Source organism: Puntigrus tetrazona, chromosome 4, assembly GCF_018831695.1.
Source record: "Puntigrus tetrazona isolate hp1 chromosome 4, ASM1883169v1, whole genome shotgun sequence".
NCBI lineage: Eukaryota > Metazoa > Chordata > Actinopteri > Cypriniformes > Cyprinidae > Puntigrus > Puntigrus tetrazona.
In genome coordinates, this window is record NC_056702.1 from 9208280 (window position 1) to 9235616 (window position 27337).

General features: G+C 39.1%; 1 protein-coding gene across 12 annotated transcripts in view; it reads right to left on the bottom strand.

Moving 5' to 3' along the window:
* Positions 1-27337, bottom strand: part of anks1b (ankyrin repeat and sterile alpha motif domain containing 1B) — a 166263-nt gene that overhangs the window by 104699 nt on the left and 34227 nt on the right. For 11 of the 12 annotated variants that reach the window (XM_043237048.1, XM_043237054.1, XM_043237050.1 and 8 more), the window contains exons 2-10: positions 26136-26216; positions 25370-25526; positions 19034-19330; positions 14733-14808; positions 13671-13772; positions 11867-11989; positions 10602-10783; positions 9275-9391; positions 1323-1473 (exon numbers count right to left, since the gene is read on the bottom strand). In XM_043237048.1, the coding sequence (XP_043092983.1) occupies positions 1323-1473; positions 9275-9391; positions 10602-10783; positions 11867-11989; positions 13671-13772; positions 14733-14808; positions 19034-19330; positions 25370-25526; positions 26136-26216 (1286 nt within the window). Of the gene's footprint in view, positions 1-1322; positions 1474-9274; positions 9392-10601; positions 10784-11866; positions 11990-13670; positions 13773-14732; positions 14809-16943; positions 17121-19033; positions 19331-25369; positions 25527-26135; positions 26217-27337 lie in introns of those variants that run through there. The other variant, XM_043237055.1, reaches the window with a different exon arrangement.

Sequence of the window (27337 nt, forward strand, 5' to 3'; positions counted from 1 at the left end):
TATAATCAGGCAGAGAAAAAGAGTCCTGCAAGCTGTGATTTCATGCTTGTGGAGATATCGAGAGGCCAAAAATAGAGCTGGTCAAAATCCACAAATTTTCACGCACACACCCGCACGAGCACCAACAGAGGGTTACAGTACAGTAACATAGGAAAGAGTTTAATGAAACGCGCACAGATGAAGTGAAGTCCCGCAGGACTCTGCTGCTATATTAATAGAGTCGTCTGCGAAAACAGAAAACAGCGACTGCGGCTGCATCAGGTGTGAATCACTGGCCTACAGGCAACACGGCTCACTGCATCTCCATGACAACTTGCAGGTGACTCACCAACCTCTCTGGGTAAGGCTAAAGCTGTTTCCACGACAACCCTAACCCTTACTGCAGGAATGATGCCAGAGGAAAGAACTGCGGCATCCCAGCTCTACACTCATCTACCTAAACTCTACCACAAGAAGAGGGGTGCCATGGGGCCCAGTGTTTTTAGTGGTCTAAAAATGAAACATGGTTTTTATTTTTTACAGCTGTTTTGTTTTATATATATAATGATCCATAGAGCTGTAGATCATATATATATAGAAATTATACATATAGAAATATATTTAGAAAACAGGTGTTGGAGATAACATATATATTTGTCACCCAGCCCTAGTGTAGTTCACAACTATTAACATCACTGACATACGGCTTGAGACTAACTGATATAAAAATAGAATTAGAGTTTATTTTAAAGTACTACTTGCGCACAATATACATTTCTTAATAAAAAAAGCCTAAATGTGTTTTAATGTCTACTGATGAGGACAGCATGTTCTTTGAACAATATTGGTCTTTAAATGCAAGATTTTTGAAGTATACTTTTAATATTTCCACTTTAGCACAATCAAATATACTTCACTATATTTAGGTGAAATTCGTCATTACTTCAGCATAATTAAAGTTCACGGAGGGGCACTGTTCACTGTCAAAACACAAATTAGTAGATTGTGATTCATTACTTTTTTTATTAATATTAATACTAATAAGAATGCTACTATTATAATTATTATTATTAGCAGTAGTAGTAATATTATGTGTGCTTAATCCAATCAATTCACAAAGAAAACAATAAAGCCTGCAAGTGTTTCGTTTTTTAATACTGTGTTCGGCCTGGAAATATATCATGCACTGTAAGAAAAGTGCATTGATAATGACATTTTATATTTACTGAATGCTTTCATTGGAAGCATTTTTTTCTGACAAGTATGAATTGCGCTCTTTTTTCATCTTAGCTTTCATTTAGTTTCATTGATTTTGTATTAGCTGTCATTGATTTGTTACTCACCGTTGCGAGGACAGGTGTTGTGGAGGTGGATGTCCAGAGAGCAGGGTTTGCGTGTGACAGCTGTAGCCACTGACTCGTAAGGGTTGTCCTCATCTTCCGGTAAAAACACATCCAGTGATGGAGAATGGGCAATTTCAGCACATCGTTTGTCCTGCACACAAACGGCATAACATAAACCAGAGTCTTTAAACTGACAGACAGCAAAAGATGGGATAGATGGATGGATGGATGAATACATAGAATTCAAAAACATTACACATCAGCTATGAAAAGGCAGCAGGTTTTTTCGTGTGTTAAAAAAAAACAAAAAACACTCGGCGTCCAATTGAGAGTTTCTCTCCATGAAAATGGGCCGTTCTGTCTCACGCGCCAAATGACAGAGATAAACATCCACCAATGACACCCTGCTCCATCATCTTCAGTGAAACATTGCCATCACCTCCTGCTGCCTGTTTGTCTTCATGGGTGCAACACAGCAGGCGTGTGAGGGCAACCATCCTTCAAAGTAAACATAGCACAGGCCGAGCTGCCCCCATTGTCATCGTACTTATTTCCCATGAACCCCATCGATTTCTTCTCAGACGACTATTACTCTACCTGTCAGTCCCAAATCCTGCATCACCCAGCAAGCATTAGACACATCCATCATTCTCCGGGCACAGGGGCAAAGCGATTTATCACACTGGATTGAAAGAAAGACCTTTGTCTCTTTCTCTGTTTCTCTCCTGATTTGACTACAATACAGACAATCAGTTAATTCCTATATATATATATATATACAGTTGCATGAATCAGCCAGGGCATAGGTAGATATTTGCACCAGCATTAATTGTTGTTACTACAGCATTACTAGGGGGTCTACTGTGGTTTGTAGGTGGTTATTGAAGTGGTCTGGCAGGTTACTGGAGCATTTCTAGGCGATTGTGAGTGGTGTTTGACCTTGCAAGTTGCCTTCACGATATCAGATTGTTTAATAGTTGCTAGGTCATTGCTAGTTGGTTACTATTGTGTTCACTGTCATTTCTAGGGAGTTTCTGGTGAGTTTATTATGATATTTAGGCGGTTACTATAGTGATCTGGCTGGTCATTAGGATATACTGCTATGTAATTGTAAGTGGCATTTGTTGCTAGTTGCTAGGGTGTTGTTAGGTGATTATAAGTGGTGTTTGCCCATGCAAAGGGTGTTGCTAAGTGGCTACCAGGGCATCGCTAAATGATTGTGATTGGTGTTTGCCAAGTCATTTTTATAATAAAATGGTAATTTTCAGGTGGTTGCCAGGGTGTTTTCTGTGCTTACTGTTTTACCACTAGTTTTTTTTATGTTACCTGAAGAATTTTTGAGTGGCGCTTGTAAAGGTCACTTCCATGATGTCAGGGTTTTCTGGGCAGCTGCTAGGTGGTTGATTACAGACCAAAGTTAAAAAGTCCCCCTGCAAGTGAGAAGTTACATGCTGAAGTTTGAAACTTAGGGTTAGGAATGCGCCTTCAGATCTTTATCTCATCTTCCATTGCCCCTTTCCATGTAAACTAACTGCACTTTTCTCCTCTTCTACCAACTCCTCTAATGACGGTTTTCCCCTCTCTCTTAATTTGTGAAGGCACACTGAACGAAGCTCGTCAGGAAGAACCAAAGCCCTCCAGAGAGCCAAACTGAGAAATCAACAGACAGAATATTAGAGAGGTGAGAAAGAGTGAAAGACAGAGAGAGATCAAAGCCGCATTCATAAGAACTTACTTTAGTACTTCATGTGTCAGTTTTAATAGAGCAGAGGGTCAGGAGAGAGAGGAGTCGGGCACACGCTGAGGAAAATACTTCGAGAGCAGGAAGGAGGGGAAATGGACGGCCTTTGAATCAGTGGTTTCCTGCATTGTACGCTAGCATGCACACGCTTACACAGGAAACTACCCACTGGCCACACAGACTGAGAAAATACTACAGAAATGACGTTCTTCAGTTATACTTCTGTTGAAATAATATGACGGAAGACCACTTTTAGCACTGTTTGAATAGGAAAAATAAATCAATAATAAGAAATGCTGGAAATAATATAAAAAAATGTAATAATCTTCATAAAATAAAACTATTTAATGAGATTAAAACTGTGTTCACACTCATTTAAACAAAAAAACAATGATAGTCTATGTTAATAAAGTTTCAAGCCCCGTCCACACACACCGTTGACAATGTTTTAATAAAGCTAGTACAAAAAAAATAGATCAGTACCTGTTTATCTCTTGCGGATCCGTTTTTCTTCACAAAGCGTAAAAACTTCAACCCTTCGGAGTACGAACAAAATGACCCCGCTGTGCCTGACTGTCCGAGGACACTACGACTCTTGTTCTCTCTCTCTGCCGCTCTCTGACAGCAGAGACAGGAACTTCATTTTTTTTTTTTTTTTTCCTCTCAAAAGGAAGACTACAAAACAAACAGAAGCGGTGCAGGTCAGTAATTAGCGTGCTGATGCAGGGCTGCAGTTGCTGCACTCGGATCCAAATAGGAAATCTGGCTGGACGGCCCTCAGTCACGTCTGCAATCTTCAGCCGCACATGTGACTGGGGCCTGACGGGCTTTACAGTGGGCTTAACGCCGGTCTCGCTCCCTTTCTCGTTTTCTCCTTTAATCAGCTCTTTTCGCTTTATTCCCTTTGGTTTTCTTCACATTTATCCCAACTTCTGTCACTGCTGTTTCTCAGTTGATATAGTATCTGATCTGAATGGGCCACTGTCATTTCCTGTGCTGTTCTAATCTGAGCTCTGCATATTTTGGAGGAGGACCCCACAGCATAAAAGGCCCTCAGAGACCTTCTCGGAACAGATAGGGGGATTGATATAAAGCGAGAGAGGGAAGATAAGTTTGGTCATGTGCTTTAGAGGAGGGCTTTGCATGCAGAGATGATACCGGTGGGGGGAAGGAAGTCAGAAAAGTTCACTGATACAGACGAGCCTCCGGCTTGCACAATTTTGTTGCAATTCGCTTCACAGCGAGGCTTCATTCTGAACCGAACAAACAATAAGCGGGAAAAAACGAAGGAACCACAAATAAATAACATCAGCAAGATAAACTAGCCCGCTCGAGAGAGCCATTTTCTCACTAAAGGACTTCCAACCAAAATAATCTCATTCCGTCTGATGTGTAACAGTGATAACAAGAGAGAGAAAACAGAGTTGGGGAAAGAGAAGAGAAAATTAGCAGACAGACACTGAAATCCCTTGTGACTTCCGTAAAAAAAATTCCTGACTACCGTTATTCCCTTCTCCTATTAAACACCTTCACACATTTAGCACCTGCTCCCGATGTAACAATGAACTCTGATACGCTTTCCCTCAGCACATCGCCTCAATCTATATAGATGAGAAAACACAGAAGGGTGCATCTGCAGGTCAAAGCCCAAATACTCAGAGGACCGCCGGTTTTAAAGGCTTTTTTAGTCACTGACTGGGATGCAAAAGGATCCTTTTGCAACACCTGAAAATAATAATTGGAATGAAAAAATTAACCCTCTTTTACATAAACAGCGCGTCACGAAAAATATATTTCTGACTACTGTGTTACAGCACTGTACCTTAGCCAGTGTATTTGTAAAACACTACTTGTCACTAGACCCATCCTTATTTTCTTCCTTATGTTTTAGTTTATCAAGAGACAATGTTTCGAGTCCCGACGTTATGACAATACAACGGAAAAAAAAAAGTTTGGGCTTTCTAGCTATTAAACCACTTGAGTATCGCTGTTTTATCACATTTTCTATTGAAACAGGAAATTGGGGCAAGACAAAATCAAAGGGATTAAAAACAGCCACTGAGACGTATACATTTCATAAGTTTTTAAAAGCAAACTAAAATACTGATGGATTAAAAGCTAGCAGAAATAAATGAAAATAAAATGTAAAAATAGCCATATAGGTGGCTTCAAATCGAAAAGGTATAGACTGTTTCTCTTCTTTTTGCTATTAATTAATGCACATTAATTAACATAGGCCAGGCACTCGAGTCTTGTATGTAAATGTGTCCAGATATATCTGCAGCAAAGTATAAAAACATAAAAGCCAACATTTTATTGAGTCTGCAAGTGCTAATGCAAAATCTTCCTCTGAGGTAAAATCTTTTTACCTCTATTTAATGTCTGATATATTCATTTTACTACAAAATAAATGAACAAAATATACCACTTGCTAATAAATGATACCAGACATGGAGCACTCCCATTTTGGAGAGCCTCTGATTGGACAAAAAAACAACAATGGCATTAACTTTTGAAAAATAAACTAATAAGTAGGAAAACCTCGGCTCACACTGGCAAAAGGCCAGTAGGTAGACCGGAGGCACTATGAGAACTTTCTTATGCAGGGCAAGCCGTCATCATCTTCATCACGCACAGCCTGCACAGTCTGCGAGAAGTTAGCATTCATTAGCTGCCCTAATTATCTCTCAGCACCTAGGAGGAAGCGCGGAAACCTTCTCGCTAGATGAAGCCACCGCTGGGGTTCAGAGATTTTAAACATGAGTCACGGATATACAAAAGAGATTACGCCACGCTGTGGGAGAGGATGAGGAGGAGGATGAAGATTAAAACAAATATGACGGAGGAAACATTTAATGCAATCACTCGAGGGAGCCCGCTGCTTCGGAATAACTACGGTCGTGGCTTTCCTTTGTATTATCGCAGCGCCCGTGTGAGTAATCCGAGCTCTCGACGACGATGGGGACCGCATCGAAGCTCGCAGACGACGGCGGAAGCAATCGTGGTGGCCGTTCATAAAATCCGAACGCTTTCAAGAGCACAAACGCACAAACAAAAGCGTTCCCTTGGTGGCAAATAACTTTCATTGCTCAAATCGCTCTTCCAACAGCTTTGCATTTGTGTAACTCATCCGTTAATAAGACGTTCATGTTGAATCGAGCTTTATGAAGGCTCCGTATTTATGTGCGGTATAACCCGTCCTCGCTCCGTCTCCCGTATTTGGCTCTAAACGGCTCATAAAACACAAGCAGTCGTTTAGGATTCTTATCCCAGCACCGTTTTCAGAGTGATCTATTAAACACAGCGAGCAGCGGCCCGGCTCAGCTCCTAAATCACACTGGCCAGTCAGTGAGAGCCAGGGACATAAGTTTACTCTGATACAAACTCACACACACACAATGCCATTCTGTTCAATTAAAACGGACAATAAGCAGGAAAAACTTCACTTCCCGGAGCTCTTAATTAGCTATAATTAGTGGCTTTTGTGTGAGCCCAGAGTCATAGAGCGGGACAGGACCAATGAAATTACTCCTGTAAAAGAAATGAAATGCAGTCATTTAGCATGGTTTGTGCAAACTGAGGATAACACCAGATTAAACGATCAGGATAAGCGGAAGTCCAGATCCTTTGAAACAGTCACGGCAATCATTAGCACTATGCTTTTTCTGATCTGTTTTGTATATGCATTGCTGATAAAAATTGTTTTTAACGAGGCCCTTTTGCTCACCAAGGTTGCATTTATTTGATCAATAACACAACAGTATTATAACACTTCAAAATAACTGTTTTCCGATTGCAATATGTTTTAACATTTGATTATTCCTGTGATGGAAAGCTCAGTTTTTTAACGCAGAATATGTGCTAATAAGTACTAATAAAAAGCCAATATGTAGTCATCCTAATAGTTAATAGTGTTAATGTGATGTAAAGCAAAAATACTATAAATATTGTGATGTGTCAATCAGACTTAGCTACTGTCTATGAAGGTTACTAACTGCATTAAAAATGAATGCAATAGTTGAATTTTTAAAGAGTCGACACAGCCACAGCACATAATATTACAAAATACTGAGAAAATCCCTTGTATATAGCTGTCTAAATAACGCACTTTCTAATGCATACTGCTAATTCAAAATGTTGATACGTTCAAGGTAGAACATTTACAATATCTTCATGGAACGTGATCTTTGCTTAATATCCTGATGATTTTTTTGCGCGAAAGAAAAATTGATCATTTTGACCCATGCACTGTATTTTTGGCTTTTGCTACAAATGCACTTTTGTTTTTGAGTCGTTATATCGTAGTCCCGACCTAAAACGGCTCTTTTCCGGGTTGCCAAAACAATCCAGAAGTGTCACCGCAGAGTGTTTGTTTGTAAACAGTAATTTCATCTGCGGAGAAAACCGCTGCAAAGCAGATGCTGCTGATGGGAGCGCTCACTCTGATCTGGAATCACAAGACGCTTTTCAGCATAAACATTAAAAGCGTGTTTGCTGACTGCAGCATCGGGAATAGTACAAACCGATGAAAACAAACAAACACAGACCCCCCCCGATTTTACATACGCAAATACGTGACAAAACAGAACGGAGAAAACAAGAATGGGTAGAAAAATCAAAAAAAAAAGGGAGGCAGAGGAATGCTGGAGAACCGCCTGAATGAGAAGGCAGAGGCCGACAGCCAGTCTCTCTCTCTCTCTCTCTCTGGATGTTTTCTCTGGATGTTATTGCGCAGTGCTGTGACGCACCTGTTTTGATGGAGACTCAGATCTGTCAATTGGGAAGTGGGTGGATATCCCACGCCTTGCACTTTATGAATTCTGTGTCTCCTAGCAACTACGAGAACCCCTCGGAATCCGCCAGCATCTCTCTCCCTGCGGAGCGGAGCCAGTGACGGAGTTCAGGATTGGTTTGCGGGTGCAGAAGTATGACTCGCTGTCCAAGGAACCCCAACTCTGAGACGGAGATGGAGACTCCCCACCCCCAGCCTAGGTCTGTTTCCATGGTAGCGGGAGGTCTCCGCACGGATCGGCGTGTGACACGATTACACTTCCTGTGGGATAATTAGACTTCCTGTCTGAAGGACGGGGATCCCTATTGCTCATCCTGGCATCACGAAGCCAAACACTCAATCCAACAATTAACATTTTCTTATCCATCTTTTCATCCACAGTCGGAATTAAAGATTAAAAGAACAGATACCCAGGAAGTCTTTGAAGACCTTCACGGTTAGTTGGCTAAAGTTTCCATAGCAACTTGATACATCATAAAACGGGCGTACCTGTTTTATCTTGCGTTTGGCCGTGAGAATGAACAGAAATATTCAAATAAACATAGTTAAAAAGCTTTGAAGAGTGAAATAATGGCATTAACTGTTTTTTAATTAGTTTCATCTGAATAAAATATTGAAAAAATTAATAGAAAATTACGTTTGCATTTTATATATATTTATATAGTGCGATAGTATTCATACCCCATTAACAAACTATAAAGGCAGCATATATATATATATATATATATATATATATATATATATATATATATATATATATATATATATACTGTATGTATAATATATACATTTTATAACTGGTACATACAGTATTATACAATCATGCAGTTTATATGTAAAATGTAGATAAATATATGGACAAATATGTAATAAAGTTAGAATAAGTTATTAAATTATATTATTGTATTATAATTATTATGAAAATTTGTATAATTTTTATAGTATTTATTTGGGTATATACTGTATGCATACAAAATATTTCTATGTATAAATGTATTAAAAATATTGAAAAAATCTATTCATATAGATAATATGATAATATAAATGGACAAATATGTAATGAAGCTGGTATAAGGTATAAAATAAACTATTACGTTATAATATGATTATAATAATAATTAGTATAATTTTTACAATAGTCAGTTGGTAATTTTGTGCATTTTATGCAAACAAAATATAGAAATAGCATAAAATGAATAAAAAGTACTAAAAATGAAAAAAGTGTACAAATATATAAATTGAGAAGATGCTAAATAAACAAATAAAAATAGAAATAAATAAAAGATTACGTCATTTGAATATGAAAAATAAATAAATAATACAATATAAATAAATTAAACTGGTTTCTGTATTAAAATTATTGACAGTATTTACAACCTCTGTATGCACCAAGGACAGGTAGTGTGAGCGCGTGAGTACCTGAGAAAAGCCCAGGTTTCTGCAGCCGTTGCAGGGAGTGAGCGCCTCCCACAGGCCTGATGGTCCACAACTCTTCTCCTCCTCTTCCATCGCTGGGGGCAGTGGGGGAGTGGGCCGCTGCAGCCGGGCCAAGAGAGATGTATACAGGTACACGCAGTCAAGAGAAGTAAACACATACTCAGCTCACAGACACAACAAAAACATTTTTACATGGCCAATCATCATTCTCATGCTATAAACTCCAAGACGACCGTATTAGAAATCCTAGCGCTTCTGTACAATGTGTCAGAATTGTCAGCTGAACATAGAAAAACTGTTTCTTATTTAAGTGCAAGAGTGAGTTTCACTTTATAGTCCAACGTGAACACTTGCTCTGCTCGTCTGTGACTTTTGGACAGTGTTTCTGTGACTTTTCAGAGGAATCCAAACACGACTCGTGGTTTAAATACGTGCCGATAACAGTCGGACTCTCAGTGACCCGTTCTGTCTGAGTCTTTTGCTGAAAAAGTGAGTTCTTTCTTCTTCTGCAGTACCAGAAGAAACCAATACATGACCGTATCACATGCAAATGCCGCGTGCGTTCGTGAAACCAGCAGGCGAATCAGTGATAGTTCACAAAAAAATAAGTCATTATTAAGCAGATAATAAAAAAACTGTTTTGCTATAATATTAGCCACTTATTAGTCATAATTAAGCACGTATTAATGCTTTATTCCACATCCCTAATCTTACCCAATGCCTAAATTTACAGGCTTTGCAGACAACTCCGACCCCTTTCAGTGAAGTCTTAGGGGTTTCTGACATGCGGCTGGATTCGACCGAGCGGCTCAGAAGAGTGTTTGTGTGCGTGTGTGTGTGCACGTCTTTGCTTGTTTATCTGGGCTCTGCAGACCTTGATTGATTGACCCGACTCGCACCGATCAAACAAACGGTAAACTGCGATCCAGCGGTCACTGCAAGCGTGACACCTTCGGCAAACCCCTTTCCTCACGCATCCTTTCTATCCATCGCACGCGGTTAAATGCGCTCCCTGAGCGAGCAGCGTGATCAAAAACGCGATTCTGTTTATGCTACATAACGTCAGCGATTAAATCGGGGGCTGTCTCAGTGCTATAAATACGTATTTACGAGATTATATAAATCGATGGGATGCCCAGCAGCGCTCGCAAGCGTTAAGTTCTGCCCTCTTCTGGCTATAGTGAGATACCGCATCAACAGCCAAACGCTCATCGGGGTCTCCTGATAGCCATCACCTGATGTCTTTAATGTCGCTTTCTCAAAGAACTAAAACATTTAAAGGGAGCGCATTTTCTTTTCCGACGCACACCTTGTTTACTCGAGTGAGGGTGCCGTTGCGCTCCTCGTCAGACAGCCGGCCACTGCCGAAGCTCTCCATGGACTGAGAGTGGGAAGAGATGGTCTGACACAGCTCCTCAAAGGAGCAATCTTTATCACGACAGATCTTGATTTCATTCAGCAACTTAGACAGCTCCCCCGTTACTGCGTCATCTACAAAGGGAAGGAGATGGAGGGAGAGAGAGAGAGAGAGAGAGCGAACCATGAATTTAAATGACAGAATAATGAGTTTATGGTAAAACATAGAAGGGCCGGAAAAAAAGGAAAGAAAAAAATATTCTTCTTATTAATGGATAGCGGTACCGTGCATCTGCCGCAGTACGGAAGACTTACATACTCTTATTTATTATTTTTTTTCTAATTTAATAAATTCATTCAATTGATACATTTTTAGATCTGCAATAATTCTAAGGCATTTCACTTATATTTTATATCCCTATATAACAAAATGTAGCTTTTGCCAAGTCAACCCAGCACAATATTATTGAATAAATGTGACTAATGACCGTATCATTATGCCAAAATTTTCTGTAAGAGCTTTTAAATAAATGCCCATTGCATCAAAGCATCCTGCTTGTTTATTTTCATTCTCTTTTTTGTCTGCATTTCAATATTGGGACGGACGCTCGTTTTTCTGGCATGGGCTCGGTGTGCTGAGATCCTTGCCAAAATGCTACCCCAGCTGGAATGAAAGAAGCACATCCAGCAACACACAGCCCACAAAGGGACCAAATCAGCCCGGGCTGCGCTGCGACATCTGACCGCTAGGAGCGCTGCGGACCGCGTTTTCTTTAGAATGAACGTGCGCCAATGAAAACACCTAGTCCTTTATATCACTGTGTGTTATGTCACGAAAAAAAAAACTATTTGTTTTTAAATTAAGAACATGATAATGAATGGACTGAGTGATCTGTGTGAGCAAAGACTGGATTAAACCATAAAACCAGAGATAGACAAAAGCATCTTTAATAATGCTATCTTTTGACCACTGGGTGTCATACTGCACAAGGAAATATTTCAGACATTCAGAGAATGCTTTTCTAAATGAACAATCATATTTAGGTGTAAAAAAAAAATATGTGTACATATATATATATATATATATATATATATATATATATATATATATATATATATATATATATATATGCATGCACACAAATACAGTTACTCTGTCCTGATTTTATTTGAATGCATTAAGAACGCAGTTTACATGTAAATGTATCCCACACATACTTTTATGCCGTAGAGACGGGGAGGGCACAGGTGAGGGTATCGACGTGCGCGGTGTCGGTATCGGACGCTGACGGGCAAAATCGTCATGGAAATTCACTTTGTCACAATCTGACATCATATAATCTAGAGAGACAGAGATCAGTTCATTTACAGAAAACACCAACAAACACAGCCGTGAAAACACACTGGACATGTATCACATTTGAAAAGCCTATTTCTGAGACCTGATTTTCTATCTTAAGGAAAAAACATTATTACAGTACATGCCTCGTCATAGAAACAAACTGGGCATACTTTTTTAGCAAGTAAAGATTTTTCAAAGTAAACATCAGAATAACCTTTATGCTATTAATAATTAGTAACGCTTGCTGGGCTGAAGAAAGTTTATCTGACTATCTGTAACCCTTTCAGGTAACACATTAGAAAAGGTAACAATTATTAACTATTAACTATGACTTTTACCCCTTAAATTCTTAATTTGCTGTTTACTAATAGTTATTTAGGCGGTTGTGCTAATGAGCAACTAATAGGTGTAACCACAAAATAAAGTGTTAGCTACTTGAGTTAAAGGCCAGTTAGCACTATTAACGAGTTGCTTATTAGCATACCTATTATTAACATATTGGCTGTTTTTTTAGTACTTATAAAGCACATATTCTACATTCGCAATCTTACAGAATACCTAAAATTACAGCCATACTATTAATAAGCCATGAAAGACTGACGTATTAAATATAATACCCAACAAAAAACATGCAAACTTTGTTACTGTTTTTGTTGCTCAATTTTAAAAAAATAATAATAAAAAAAAAAATATATATATATATATATATATATATATATATATATATATATATATATATTTTTTTTTTTTTTTTTTTTTTTTTTTTTTTTTTTGTATATTTACATATAAGCTAGTGAAAACCAAAATGTGGTGCTTGTAATTGTAGCTCTAAACAACTATAGGCTGCACGAGCCACATGGTAAACTTGTAAACAATAGTTTGTGAGTCCCGTCAAAGACTGTAGATTATAAAACCACGGCAAGCTTGAGTCAGATTCTGGTTCACTGACCACACAGAAGCCGGGAAGAGAACTGTAATGCTGCCTCTGTCCTGTAGGATGACGGCTGATTTAGACCTCACACGTGTCAAAAAGAGACATTTTCGAAGCGGTTATCTCAACTCCCAAGACTGCATTTCACAACCCTCAGAAATGTATAACCCTGGGCATAAAGTGGAGGGAAACAACTAGAGAGCTGAACTGAATTTAATTTCAAAACCAGATAACCACATCATATTCTTTTATGAGGGTGTGTTTTCGAAAGCAGAGAGAGAACATTGAATTCGAAACACCCAGCGTCTTCTGGAAAGAATGAGTTCAGTTGAATCAGTACGCAAAGACAAACAAACTCTGGAATCATCCAGATGTTATAATGCTCAAAACGACCTGACGTTGTAATAATACGTGTACAACAAAGTAATAAACACGTAATAGCACCTAACGTGTACATTATTAAGAAGTCGCTGTATTCTAAGTATTTGTAGTTGGTTTTTTTCTTTTGATAAACGTGAGGGAACATGGATTTCACATGCACACTAAACGACCATTGTTCTCAATCTTACACAAACTTCCTGAAACAAATTTTATCAATCTGCAAGCATCCGCCTTCTGATTTCCACCAAGAACACGCTCCCTCGTCAGCTTGTACACGTGTGTGTGAGTGTGCTTTTGTGTGTTTTAGGGGCTTTATTTGCTTTAAAAAAAATAAAAAATAATGCGTGCGTGTCTGAGAAATTCTTTACCGTGTATGAGAGAAGCGATTTGCTGTGATTTCTGAGATGGATGTTCTCTTAGAATGTCTAAAGCAGTTCTTCCTTGGCAATCTCTGATGTTGGCATCAATCCCTGAGGAAAAAATTCAAGTTTTTAATTTTCAGATTTAGACGAGCTTTAATTAGACATAAATGTTAATTAAAAAAATGTATTTGCATGTTGCCTGTTTTGTATAACAACTTCATTTTTTTTACATATTACATTATTACATGATTAATCATATCCAGAAATTTTTGTTTACATAATATAATAATAATAATATAATATGCACGTATTCATTATGTATATATACAAACACACATATACAGAATATATTTAGGAAATATTTACATGCACATATATTTATTTTCTTTTAATTCATATTATATATAAATATATTTAATATATAAACATAAGATTTTTCTTAAATATATGCATGCATGTGCTTGTATTTATATAATAAATATATACAGTATACAAACATATTTATTTGTTTAACCTTTATTTTGGATGCAATTAATCAATTGACAGCACTAAATGTAATATACATTTATAATATTTTATTTCTGATAATGCACTGCAACAGTATCAACCACTGCTTCCAGCTATAAATGACACAACGCGATTACATTTATTTCATTTACTGTTAAAATCAAAAGTAATAAAACGGCACAAAAATGTGCAAAAATGCATATACATGCAAAGATTATATATATGTTCTGTAACTTAAAAAATACAACAATAGAAACAAATTTTCTTGTGTCTTGCGTAAGTTATACAATAGCATAGTCAGACAGCTTCCCACAATCCTAAAAAACACGAAAAAAAACCCCAAAACAAAACAAAACATTTTTCCCGAAATAAAACTTTCCGAAACAATAAAACCACCCTTTCCCCACGACAGGAAGCTTCCCAACCCCTAATTCCTGTTCCACAGCTGGAACTGACAGGGAAGCTGTTAGGTCACAGGCCACACAAGTACTTTAAACAAACCATGGCCACGCAACATCCTCGTTCAAACCCCACACGCGCATGCACTTCTGAAAGACATACCTGAGTCGAGCAGCAGCTGAACTACATCCATCTTTCCGAAGAGAGCGGCTTCGTGGAGAGCGCTCCCTTTCTCTGTCTAGAGAGAGAATGATTTGGAGTCAATATTTTAAGCTTAATGCCTCACATAAAGAAGCAAACGGCAGTTTTACACTACTGCATTTTTACTACAGCAGCCCTCGCAGTCTATCAGCTGTCTACCGGGGCGACTGGCAGGGTGTTTTATATCACGCTCACTGTGAAGTACTTAACTACACCCAATTTAGCTCTGGAAACATTTATTCAGTGTACTACAATTAACGGCAATAGCGCTGTGAATTTATGAGGCTGACTGACGGCAGCTTGAAAGAGGGAAAGAAGCGGGTAAATGAGAGCGATCGGCAGTCGAGACAGATCGCGAGAGAGCTTCTTGCACAGTTGAGCGTGGTCATTTTAATAGGCCACCGGGAGACCGCACACGATAGCCAATCAAATCGCCCCCATCGGCCTTCATTAGTCCACAGGCACGAGTAAAACACAGGCGCTTGCTCTTTTCTCTGAACTACTGGATCTGTGTGATGATGCAATACGCGTTAAACAAGTACTACGGGGACCTACTACTGTGATCCTTAATCCTCCGTATGTCACATCGCTGCAGAAATAGCAAGGTAGCCTGGGAGCGCCAAAACTACCTCATTGCAGAAGTTTGAGACTCTGTTTATTTGGCATTGGTGCCACAGCATTAATCTGGCTCCCGGACAACAGAGACTCTCCAGAGCGCTGAGTAACAATGCCAGACATTCTTACATAAGCAAATGTACACATTGACTTTCTTCTCTTTTTTTTTTTAAATCTGGTTTCGAGTGAACGTCTTTGGCTACTATTTAGCTTCTATGTTTATCATCAAAGGAACTGTGGGTGCTTACACACCAGAAAAGACATTTGGCAGGTAGGAATGCTCTTCTGCTTTGGTGGCATAAAAAAAAAAAAATCAATTTTCAATTTGGAATCAAGTGAGAGCAGTGAAACGGAACAACTTTTGAGAAGTTCTCATCGATCAACAAACATCTACAAACATCCTGTTAAATTTTTGGTTTCACATCTCAATGCAATTATTTAGTTCTCCTGTACTTCCTAGTGATGCATGCTAGTGAAAGCCTACTGATGCACCATAAGAAAATACCAGGCATTGAACAACACTTATAGTTTAAAGTAGCTGTCCGAAACAGTGAATCTTACTGCCAAATAGACAAAAATAATTAAACAAATCATTTTTTGAATGAACAAAGTACAAATTATGAGTTTAAAGATTGAGAAAAAAAGTCATTATGCATACTATAACAATGATTTAGGGCTGATGTTATGGATTTTAAGTAAATTATTTAAAGATTTTTTTTTTCATTCCAAAACTGAATTTCGGAGACAGGGTTGTGCCTCTCATCTTGTTTTTCCATGGATCGTCGTGCCTGTGTTTTAGAGCATCTTGAGCATAACAAAGTGCTCCTAAAACGCTCTTGTTAAAGGGATAGCTCGCTCAAAAATGGAAATTTACTGTTAATTTACTCAACTTCAGTTCATCCGAGATGTAGGTGACTATTTGCCCAGATTGTGGGTTAAATAATGTCATTTTCTTGCACAAACTGCTTGTTTTGCTTCATAAGATCTCAATCAGGAGTCACCTATGTCTTTGAATGTCTACGGATTCTTTAAAATGTATCTCAAAAGCTTCTATTATTTCCCAAATAAACAACCCGGCACCTCACGTGTTTATATGCAGTAACTTGTTTTGTACGCGTGGCCTTAAGAGGATAAAACATTTCAGCATCTCTGCTCCGTTTAGTTGCAGCTTATCGTAATGTTCTTTAACACAAGAATGCATCCAGTGAACTCCCTGCAAGTCTGACAGTTATGAGAGAGAAGTCGAAAACACATTGGCAAACACCTACATGAAGTTATGTTATGCAATAAGAAATGTGCGTAGTCAGTGCTGGTACACTGTCAAAAAAAAGAACGTGGAAAGACTGAACCTCAAGGAATGTTTCTAGGCCATTTTAAACAAGGTGGGATACTATTAATACCTTCAGTTAAAACTTAAAGGTCATGTTTGAAGGTAACAAATGTACATTTCCATTTAATGTATGTACTGAGAATCTAATGGCGTAAAAGTAAAGCTAACATAAACTTAAACCTTCGATACATGCGAAACGAGACTTCATGTCCTCTGTGATTACTTACTCAGAGAAAGCACACGCTCTAAGACCGAACATAGCTGCAGATAAGACATTCATCCTTCACCCTGAGGTTAAAGTCCAGTCCAGATCACTGCACGGTCCGAAACGACTAAAAAGATTTCCAAGTTCCAACTGAACAAAGTGAAGGCCGCGGAGCACACTTCTGACGTGTTGAACTCAAGAGTTCTGTACTGTTTAGGATGAGCAGCGAGTGAGTCCACAACAGGACGGGAAGTGGGACCCCCCTCCTCTGGATGAGGACCACTTCCTGTCGAGTTTCCCATGGCGATTAGCTATTGATGTCACCAGGAGGAGGAAATCGATTCACTCTCGCTGTGCTTCCAGGAATTGAGCAGATTGCCTTCATCTCTTTTTCTTGCTTTTCTACCGCAACTGAATGTTCTCATAAAGTTAGGCACTGACCGAGTGTCTTTCTCAGAGGAGGAAAGAAGATGGAAGGCTGGAGAGATGCGTCGTAAAATATGCACTTCATTGAGGAGAGCCGCATGATCCGACATTCAATACCACATACATTATGTCTTTTATATCATTGGTGCAAAATTCAGCTTATCGTAGAGGTAACGAAGAGCTCGGATGCAAACGCCTCTATGCGAGGCCTGCATTTTAAATTCTAAAATGAGCATAGGAGCAATGAAATGAGCTTTTCATATCTTACTTCGATATTAAACAAATTTGTTCTCATTCACAGGACAGACCAACAGGAACGTGTCTGGTTAAGGCGCTTTGTTGCACTGAAACTATACAGGTTTAAAAAAAAAAGTGTGTTCAAATAATACTGTATCTCAGAGACAGTGGATGGGGAGTCCATGCTTTCTGAGATCAAAGCGTCCTCTGATCATTCTCTCTCATACACAGAACCATTCAAACGCAGACAATCCTCCAGCGTTCACACACACACACACACACACACACACACACACACACACACACACAATGCCTAAAAAGACAGTTTCCATACAAACAGCTTTACAGCCTGACATATAAGACAAACACATCCCATACTAACAAGAAAACACCCAAAGCACTGAAACTATATTAGTTAGGATTTCTCACTTATATAACAGCTTTCATGCTAAGATTATGATACATACTATACCTTTCTCCAGTGGCTGGTTTTGATACGTGGTTATTAAAGAGCTCTATGCAGAATTTAGTAGGGCTGTGTATCGACAGCGTCGCGATATTTAACACACTACAGAGGCCACAATATGATACATATCTTCAGCAGATTTCATCATAAATTGCAAAGCACGCAGAGCAGAAAGCTGATCGCCCTTCGCCGTTCAAAGTAATTAACTTACACTTTAACTGTTAATAGTGAAATGTGGTGGCACAGACGGAGGTAATTCATAAATACACACATACTAGATTTATTACACTTCTCTGTGAATGGAATATCAAACTGGAGATTGCAAAAGTGTTTTCAGAAAGTCACCACTTTTTATCTCGAAAAAAAAAAAAATCACTTACATTTCAGCATATATTTCTGTGTTCCACTAATGCAATGCTCTTATAAGTCTCTTGATATCAGGAAACCCCAATTACATTTCACATTTACAAAATACACTGTTTTAGCCTATATATTATATTGCTCATTAATTTCAGAAACCTTGCACTTTTCCACTCTGTTTTTGACACTAACGCGCACGTTTCCAAGTCATTTTTCATTTATTTTCCTATTTGTACTTTGGTTACAAATTGCTTTTTTTCAATTGAGGACGTCCCCAGATCTCCCCAAATGTTCCCAAAGGGAAGGTTTGTATGATTTAGGTCACTTCTTGGTACAAAAATATATCCCTAAAGTATAACAAAGTAAACACACACCAGGGTAGCCTGAGGAAACCCTGGACTGAGAACAGAGTGTTCTTCTACTGCGTTTCACTTACTCTCACAGCTAGATTAATTATTCATCCATTTGAGCCCTTAAACCATTCACACTCTCTCTCTCTCTCTCTCTCTCTCTCTCTCTCTGTGTCACGACTGAGCATAACAACTGAGATCTAGAGCAAAAAGGTTGTGTGCAAAGTGTATGGAGTTCTAGGGGAAGAAGACGTAGTGCCCACACACACTGACCTGCGTGTTAACGTCCATGTCGGCCTCCAGCAGCACTCGAACGGTGGCATGATGGCCATTTCGTGCGGCCAGATGTAGAGGTGTGTGTTTGCGTATGTTGCAGCTCATGAGGTTAGGGTGGGCGGTCAGCAGCATGCGGACCACCTGCAGGCGACCGTACAGGGCGGCCAGGTCCAGCGGCGTTTCTCCTCTACTGTTTCTCATGCTGGGGTCCGTCAGCTCCTGCAGCAAAACACGGACCACCTCGGAGTGACCGTACTGAGCCGCACAGTGCAGAGCCGTCTCCTTTTCATGGTTCTACATAAGACCGAGAGAGAGAGAGTGTTACTGTAACAGCACTGTAAATAAATTCACTCTGAAGCGTTCGTTATCAAAACATGAGATTTCATATAACCATGACAACTGCCTGCCAATCACTTACAGTACTGCCCTAAATAAATCCCATGATGCATTGCAACCGCCCTAAGGCTACTGTCAGGTTGTTTTTACACACAAGATGATACACAGCAGCACATCCTGATCGGATCTCTCCGTTGCATTAAGGAAATTCAATGATATTTTTCGCGATAAGACAAATCAAACACAACTGGTTCATACTGATAACAACATATTACTTCAAGGTAAAACATTTAAATGCATTAGCAGAGTCAACAACTTACTTTTTCATTATTTTTTTTTCTCAAAATTAAGATTCATATAGCATCTGAAAGCTGAAAAAAAAAGCGTTCTAGCGATGTATGGTTTGAAATGAAGTTCTTAGCGATGCATGCTACTAATGATAATTTCAGTTTTAATATATTTAAGGTAGGAAATCCACGAAGCATCTTCATGGCACATGATCTTTACTTCGTGGCATAAAAGTAAAATCGATCAGTTTGACCCAGTACAATGTATTTTGGGCTATTGCTACAAATATAGTTGTGCTACTTATGATAGGTGTTGTGCTCCAGGGTCACATATAATATAAATATGAGTAGTATTTTAATAGTTATACACATTATAGTATTTTAAATCGTACCCCATGGCCTCATAGTACAGTAAAGTGTCCATCGAATGTGCAAATCGTAATAGAAATAGTAAGTCATTCAGGTACATTTTGGCTACAGTTTTATGCATGCTAGAAATTTTCACATGCTACTCTTTTAGTCTGTTTTTCACATACTATATAGTAAAAAAGTATTCGATAAACATGCGACTAGTCAACTATGGCTTAAATGAATGTCTAACTAGGAAAGGCGGAGGCAGCCCTGGTGTTTTTACTGACCCAAATAAAAAGACACGGCTCAGGATTCTCCTTTATCGTCTTTTCATTTTCACCGACTGCAGACACCACAATTAAAAATGCAAGCGCAACTCTCACTCAAGGTGGTGTGGGATGAGTTAGCGGTTTGTTAAACCAGGTAATGAGAACGTCACCTAACAAATGAAACTGGAGCTGTGCGTTCACAACCGGGCCAAAGTTAACTCAACAGTGCCCTCTATTGCCACGACCTGTTCTCTTCTCTCTGTGTGTGTGTGTCTGTATGTGGGTGTGTTTAGAGGGGTGCTCTAACGAACCCATGCGAGTGAAAAATCTGTGGTTTTGTCCGTGGCATGAAGACAGAAGGAGCATTCGTGCAGGTCTGTCAATAAACAAGAGAACTGCAGAGAGTGGCCGCTTTAACTGCAATGACTTATTTCAAGCAAAATGGGTTCCTTAATTAGCCAGACATGATTGAAAATGATGATAAGAGACTCCCAAGTCCCCGAAGCAGCACAAAGAAACAGACCTGATACTGCAGAGAGATATCTCTCGCTCTCTCCATTTCTCTCTCTATGCCTGCCTTTCTTCCTTTAATCTCCTTCTTCAGCCTTGAACGCCAAACAAACACACACACACACACACACACAGAGTAATTTCCTGCATCCATGAACGCGGCCTCCATCGTGTATCTGTATGTTGGCCAGACAGTGCAATATCCAGAGAGACAGTAGGCTGCTTTCCTGCTCCGTACTGTTTACGCACTATTGGTTAATATCCAAGACGGACTGTCACGATAAAACAACAGAAGAAACGGCGTTCGCATTCAATCAATGAAATGACACATAATAACGCTGGCGTATCTAGAGCGATCAGCACTTTAAACCACACAAAACACATAATTAAAGTATAAAACAGGCAAACAGGCTCAACAAAAGTGCTTTGTTCCCAGACGAGGACCCCGCGAGTCTCATCTCTTAGTGGAGCGCTAAAGCAGATGTACAGACAGACAGTACGGCCCACGGGAGCGTAGAGGAGGTGTGGAGGAGCGCGTTAATCTTGGCTATCCTGCACAATCCAGCGCAGTTTAATGTGGATTCAGTCTCTGAGCCGATATTGCAGAATTAAAAAGAATGTTCTGGGTTCAATACGAGCTCGATAAAACATTTAATGCTGATTGACATTAAATTAAGTACAATTAAATGTAATTAAATTAAATTAAATTAAATAATCCCTAATGTAATTAAATTAAATTAAATAATCCCTAATTTTCTTTAAAAAGAAAACTGTAAATATAGGTTACGATGGGGCATTTATGTTAATAGGATTTTTAATATAAGGACTTAAAAGCCAAAATGTGACGCTCATAACTCTAACATATTTTTTCTGTTAAAACATGTATTATTTGGGCTATAAAAGGTGTTCAAATAATATTTTTTTACTGTCATTTTAGGTTTTTAGGGACTAATACGGTATAATAAAAAAAGATATAACATAGTAAGCATACTTTTTCTAAACTGAAAACATTTTTACAAACACTGTTTACGTCTTGTGGCTTCATGACTAATACAGTGTTTAAATGTTAACTTCTACTGAAATTGCCTCATTGTAACCCAATTTTTTGCACTTTTCAAAGAAAAGAAGAAACAAATAGATCACTTTCTTGTGGTAATCGATATTTTGCTTCTTTATATAAGCCACCATGCTATTCCACACACGGGAAACAGCGTTAAAAGGTGACCATCGTACCACGAGACACATGGTTCAACTTATTTTCACACATATGCTTGTTCGGGAAGTGACCTCATACTACTGACCTGAGCTAAAGAGAGCTCGGTGAGAGTGTTAACACGGCCGATCTGACACTGGGACTCACAAACACATCTGGCTAACGCTGTACGTGTGTGTGTGTGTGAGTGAGTGTGTGTGTGAGTGAGAGAGAGAGAGAGAGAGAGGAAGAAATAGAGGAATCCAGAGGGCCGTCTCTTGTGGGCTCAGAGGAGCCGGAGTCAGAGAAAATGGTGTAACCTTTCGTCCTCCCAACCAGAAAACAAAACATTCCTAAGTAACGCTCAAAACTAGCTATTTTCTCACACTCCCTTTCTCTCTCAAACACATTTAGACTCATCCACTAAGGCTCTATGTCCATATGCTTAAGCATATCTATTAGCTGGGCTCAGTAAGATTTTTAAAATACTTGTATTGTGTTAAATTAAGCAAAAATGACAGTTACAAAAAACTCTATTACAAGTAAAACCTGTAATTTTTAACTTCCTATTTATTGAAGAACGCTGAACGAACGGTGTCCACAGAAATATTAAGCAGCACAACTGTTCAGCTTTAGCGAACGTAAGAGAAAGAAATATTAGTAACCCAAAATTGAAGGATGCCAAAAACGATAGCATGTATTAAATACCCTAATAGCTTTAACATAAAATCGAACTGCTACAGAATATCCACACCCTAATTTAGCTTATTTTTCCAATAAGTGGAAGTTTTCGTCGGATTTGGCTCACCTCTGTGGACGGATTTGTCCTCAAAGTACAGTAAGCTCACAGTCACAAAGATGCCTTTCTCGTTGCATTTCCTCAAAGCCGAGCGGCGTTAATTGTTCAATGCACAAACAGACACCTACAGCTTCTTTGCACGCACTCAAACAAAACAAAAACGGCTTATTAACATATAAATGCATCTTTTGTGTTTGAAGAAAACTAAGAAATAAGCACTTAGAGAGACATGACGGTGAGTAAATGCCAAAGGAACTTTTATTTTTGGGTGAAGTGCCCTGGTTCACTTAGCTAGCTTAGAGTGATGCAAGTAAGTACCCTTCAAGCAAATTAGCATAGACTCCCCCTAATATACGGTCACGCGCTTCAAAATAGGCCTGTCACAGGCTGTCACGCTCTTTTCTGTGAAGATGCAGATCGCCGAGTGACATATCACCTGCGGAGACCGCGCGTTTGCCGCGGCAGAAATGCATTGAGCGTTCAGATTGATTTTATGTCCTTTCGGATGAAAGAATGATAAACGGAAGCTCTTTTACAAATCTGGACAACACAGAGGCTCAAACGAACATTCGTGCACGGACTCCACAGACACGCAGTCCAAAATCTCGACATTCCTCGACAATCCTTGCGCGCGTGTGTGTGTGTGTGTGTGTGTGTGTGTGTGTGTGTGTCAGCATAAAAACGATAAAACACTAGCTTGAAACGAAAGCAGTGCTGAAATAATAGCATACCCTCTGACACGAAATATATGAATATTATATTCGGATATGAGTAATGTCCAAGTCATAAAGAGCTCAGCATCCTACACTGCGGTGTAATACGCGCCGTAAAGTCTGTGCCACCGGCTGTGTGTGTGTGTGTCCAGGTATATGCATCATCACAATCACATCGCTTATTGCTCGAAAAGCGCTGAACATACCCGTCTAGCGAAAAGGATGGAGCGGAAGCATAAATATATCATTTTTTATCAGTCTAGATTATGCAGCGTTCATAAATGACTCAAGGCGGCCCAATTCAATTAACTTCCTCAAATTTAGTTTCAAGCCAATTCCAATCAAGTCGAAAACTCAAAAACAGGCCCTAATCATTACTAACAGACTGACATTGCGAATGAACGGCGTACGCTGTCTTTGTCTCTCCAAAAAGCCACCGATGCCGGCGGCGAAGGCCCATCCATCAAGCTGATGGTTTAGTGAGTTGAGGAGGGCTGAAGATTGGCGTAATTGTTTCTCCGGCTGGTGCGGTCATTAAGAGCGAGGCGGACGGCAGGAGAGAGAGCAGCAGCGAGACAGCATTTTAACCGCAGGTAAATACAGGCCTTTCACAGAGCTGCTCCGGTTCTGCTCAACAAACCCTCCATCAGCCCATCAACACGCTGAGATGCGAGGAACGGGTCCGAAACTGTTAAAAACCTGTCATTGCGCCCGGTCCAATGCATGGGGACTGTGAACAGGTGTTTTAAGTGTTTGTAAAAGTGTACTATTAGCCGCAGACTGGAGTAAATACTCATGAGCGTTCAATGCTTGTTACTGTCATTAAAATTCAGCTCATTTGTCACTATTTCAGACATGGATGATAGCGTAACTTCAGGCAGTTTGATTGAGGAAAAAAGTGTGTAATTACTTTTCAGATGTACCATTTTTATCTGGGGCCCTTTAAACGTGAAAAACGTGGACGGAAATCAAAAAAGGCGGGAATAAAAATCAAATCTGTATTTTGATTTATTGCACAGCATTACCCAGAACTGCTCTGAGAGTCACTTCATGAGCATTTTGTTGTAAAACTGTTATCATATATATTGAAAGGGTCCTCATCGCAACCCGTCAAAATAAAAGTTGTTTGTCAGAAATACACTTCTGTAGTGCAGCAGATATGGATAGGTAATGTTACTACTAATACTTTTTAAAATATTTTTTTATTTTAACAATAAACCCCTTTTTTCATTTTCATTTATTAAAAAAATAATTAAATGGATGTTTTATGCCTTCATTTGATAACAGAAAAAAAATTTGTTTGAATAAATAAAGCTGTTTATGCATTGATATAAACAGACGTGCTTAAACAGAATTTGGTAACAAATAAAGTGAGAAAATTAAAACATTTTATAGGGCCCTAAAATTTCTTCTTTTTTTCATATTTTAATAAATTAATGTTAAATTGCATAGGTTTGGTGATTTTAATTGATTAGGTGTGTTTTTTAATTAATAAAATAAAATGTTATATCATTAAAAAAAAATTAAAACAAAAAAAAAAATTCTTGAATTTTGGAAAAAAATAAATTAGCACCCTATTCATTTGCCACGTGATAAATTGTGTGAAAATAACCCATTAAATTTCACAGAAGAAACATTTCATTTAGCATACCGCTAGCATAGCAACACAAGTTAATTTCCTTACTCGTAATCACAACGAACCATAAAGTCATACTACGCTGATTAGACAAATATCACACAGATTAATTGTTCGCCACAGGACTAGCGATGCGCATTATTTTGATTTGCATTATATCGGCAAATTTAGCATGCAACTCAAAAGTTATGCCGAGGGCTAAGCTCGCAAGCAGTACATTTGCTCTATGCGTGTGTGTACCTGCTCATTTACTCTGCTGTGGGACGGCCCGTGGTGGATCAGTATCTGGACTATGTCCACGTCGCCTCTCCATGCGGCCAGATGCAGAGGAAAACAGCCCTTACTGTCTGCCACATTAGTAGAGGCTTCAAACTGCAGCAACTTCAACACCACGTCCCTGAGAGAAAAACAAATAAGGAAGGTTTCATGTAATTGTGTGGGCGATTTTCATTCACAACACCAAAAAGCCAATAAATCTTCCATGGCTTCTATTTAACTTCATGAAGCTTTTTTTGCGGGCAAAAAATGAACAGGGTAATTGTGCTCTAATCATAATACATAATTCAAATAACATGAAATCCCTCTCCTACTCCGGCCTCGTTCTTACGGCAAACATTTAAACCACCCGAAAACCCCGAGCTATTCTACTTCCATCCCGCTTAAAAAAAAAAATCTGATTAATCTGACACCGCCTCATCCCGTAAACCTCTCGTTAATCGAATGTAACTCCGCCCGCCTCGTACACCTCGCGCTAATCTGGCTGGATCCAGATTCACGAACGCCGCCCTAATCTGGCATCACAGCCGCCTGATTCTCATGTATGCGAGCTGGATTACACCTCAATGACGTCTAAGAAATCCTTTCCCTTTTTAAGTCTATAAAACCGTGTTAGGAGGAACTGAGATGTTCGGGTGTGAAAGGGCGCTAAGCGTAATCTCATTTTTTTGAATTAGCGTCCATTAACTTTCCATGAGCCTGTAAACGAATCGCAGACTATGAGCGTTACCTGTGTCCGTTCAGAGACGCGTGGTGCAGAGGTGTGTATCCGGAGCCGTCCGCGCAGTTCACATTGACGCCTCTCCACATACTGCAGAGGAGAAGAACATCAATCAGTGAGAAGAGTAGTTGGAAACTACTGAACACCTACAACAAAACTTTACACAGTTACTTTCCACGCAGGGCCGATACGGAAAGAGTTTGAGCAAACCACGCTCATGCCAAGATTGCTGTGGGACTCTGTTTCTCACGATCTCCACAGGACCTTAAAGGCTGTTAGAACAAACACACACATTTACCTTAATATCTGAACAGAGAAATAGCACAGATCAAGGGTTTCCACGCTTGTTGTCGCGATTTTAATTAAAAATGCGTGTCTTTGCTATGTTTGTGATGGCAGAAAAAACTATTCTTTTTCCAGTAAATCATTTTCATTTATTCTCCAGTTCTCTTAAGACAGAAAGGACCCTGTTCGCAATATCTTTCGAGATTGATGATTTAACACCGATGTCCATAACATGAGCAGTCAATAGCACTGATGTCTAGACCGATAAGGAGACTCGCCCCAGACGGACACGAGGAGGACAAAGGCCGTGACCTACGATATGACTCACAACGTGACTGACCAATCACAGGACAACAGGAAACACACACACACACAGTGACCCATGCTGCCATAAATAGACATTCCAATGGTCTGCAGAAACAACATTAGACAGAGGAGCATGAGAAAACTTCTTAACCTAATTCAGAGGGCAACGCCTGAGAGCTATCAGGACCTTAAAAGGAATATTTAGTGTTTGATATAACTCATTCGAACACAGAAAAACATTAAGTCTCTTACTAAATTCAATTTAATATTCAATAATGTGCGTTACAGATATCATAACTTATAACTATGTGACCCTGGACCACTAAAGCAGCCTGAAGTCGCTGGGGTATATTTGTAGCAATAGGCAAAAATACATTTTATGGGGCAAAATGATCGATTTTTCTTTTATGCCAAAATACATCAGGATATTAAGTAAAGATAATTTTCCATGAAGATTTTTTGTACAGGTCTTTAAAGGTGATTTCAGAAAAGATTCCAGATTTTCAAACGGCTGTGTCTGTATTATCCCAGATGGTGTATAAATCTAAATTTTTTTAAAAATGTACAGTTTTTGTGGTCCAAGATCACATACATGGGCTGGGGGAGGAGACAGGGTGTGA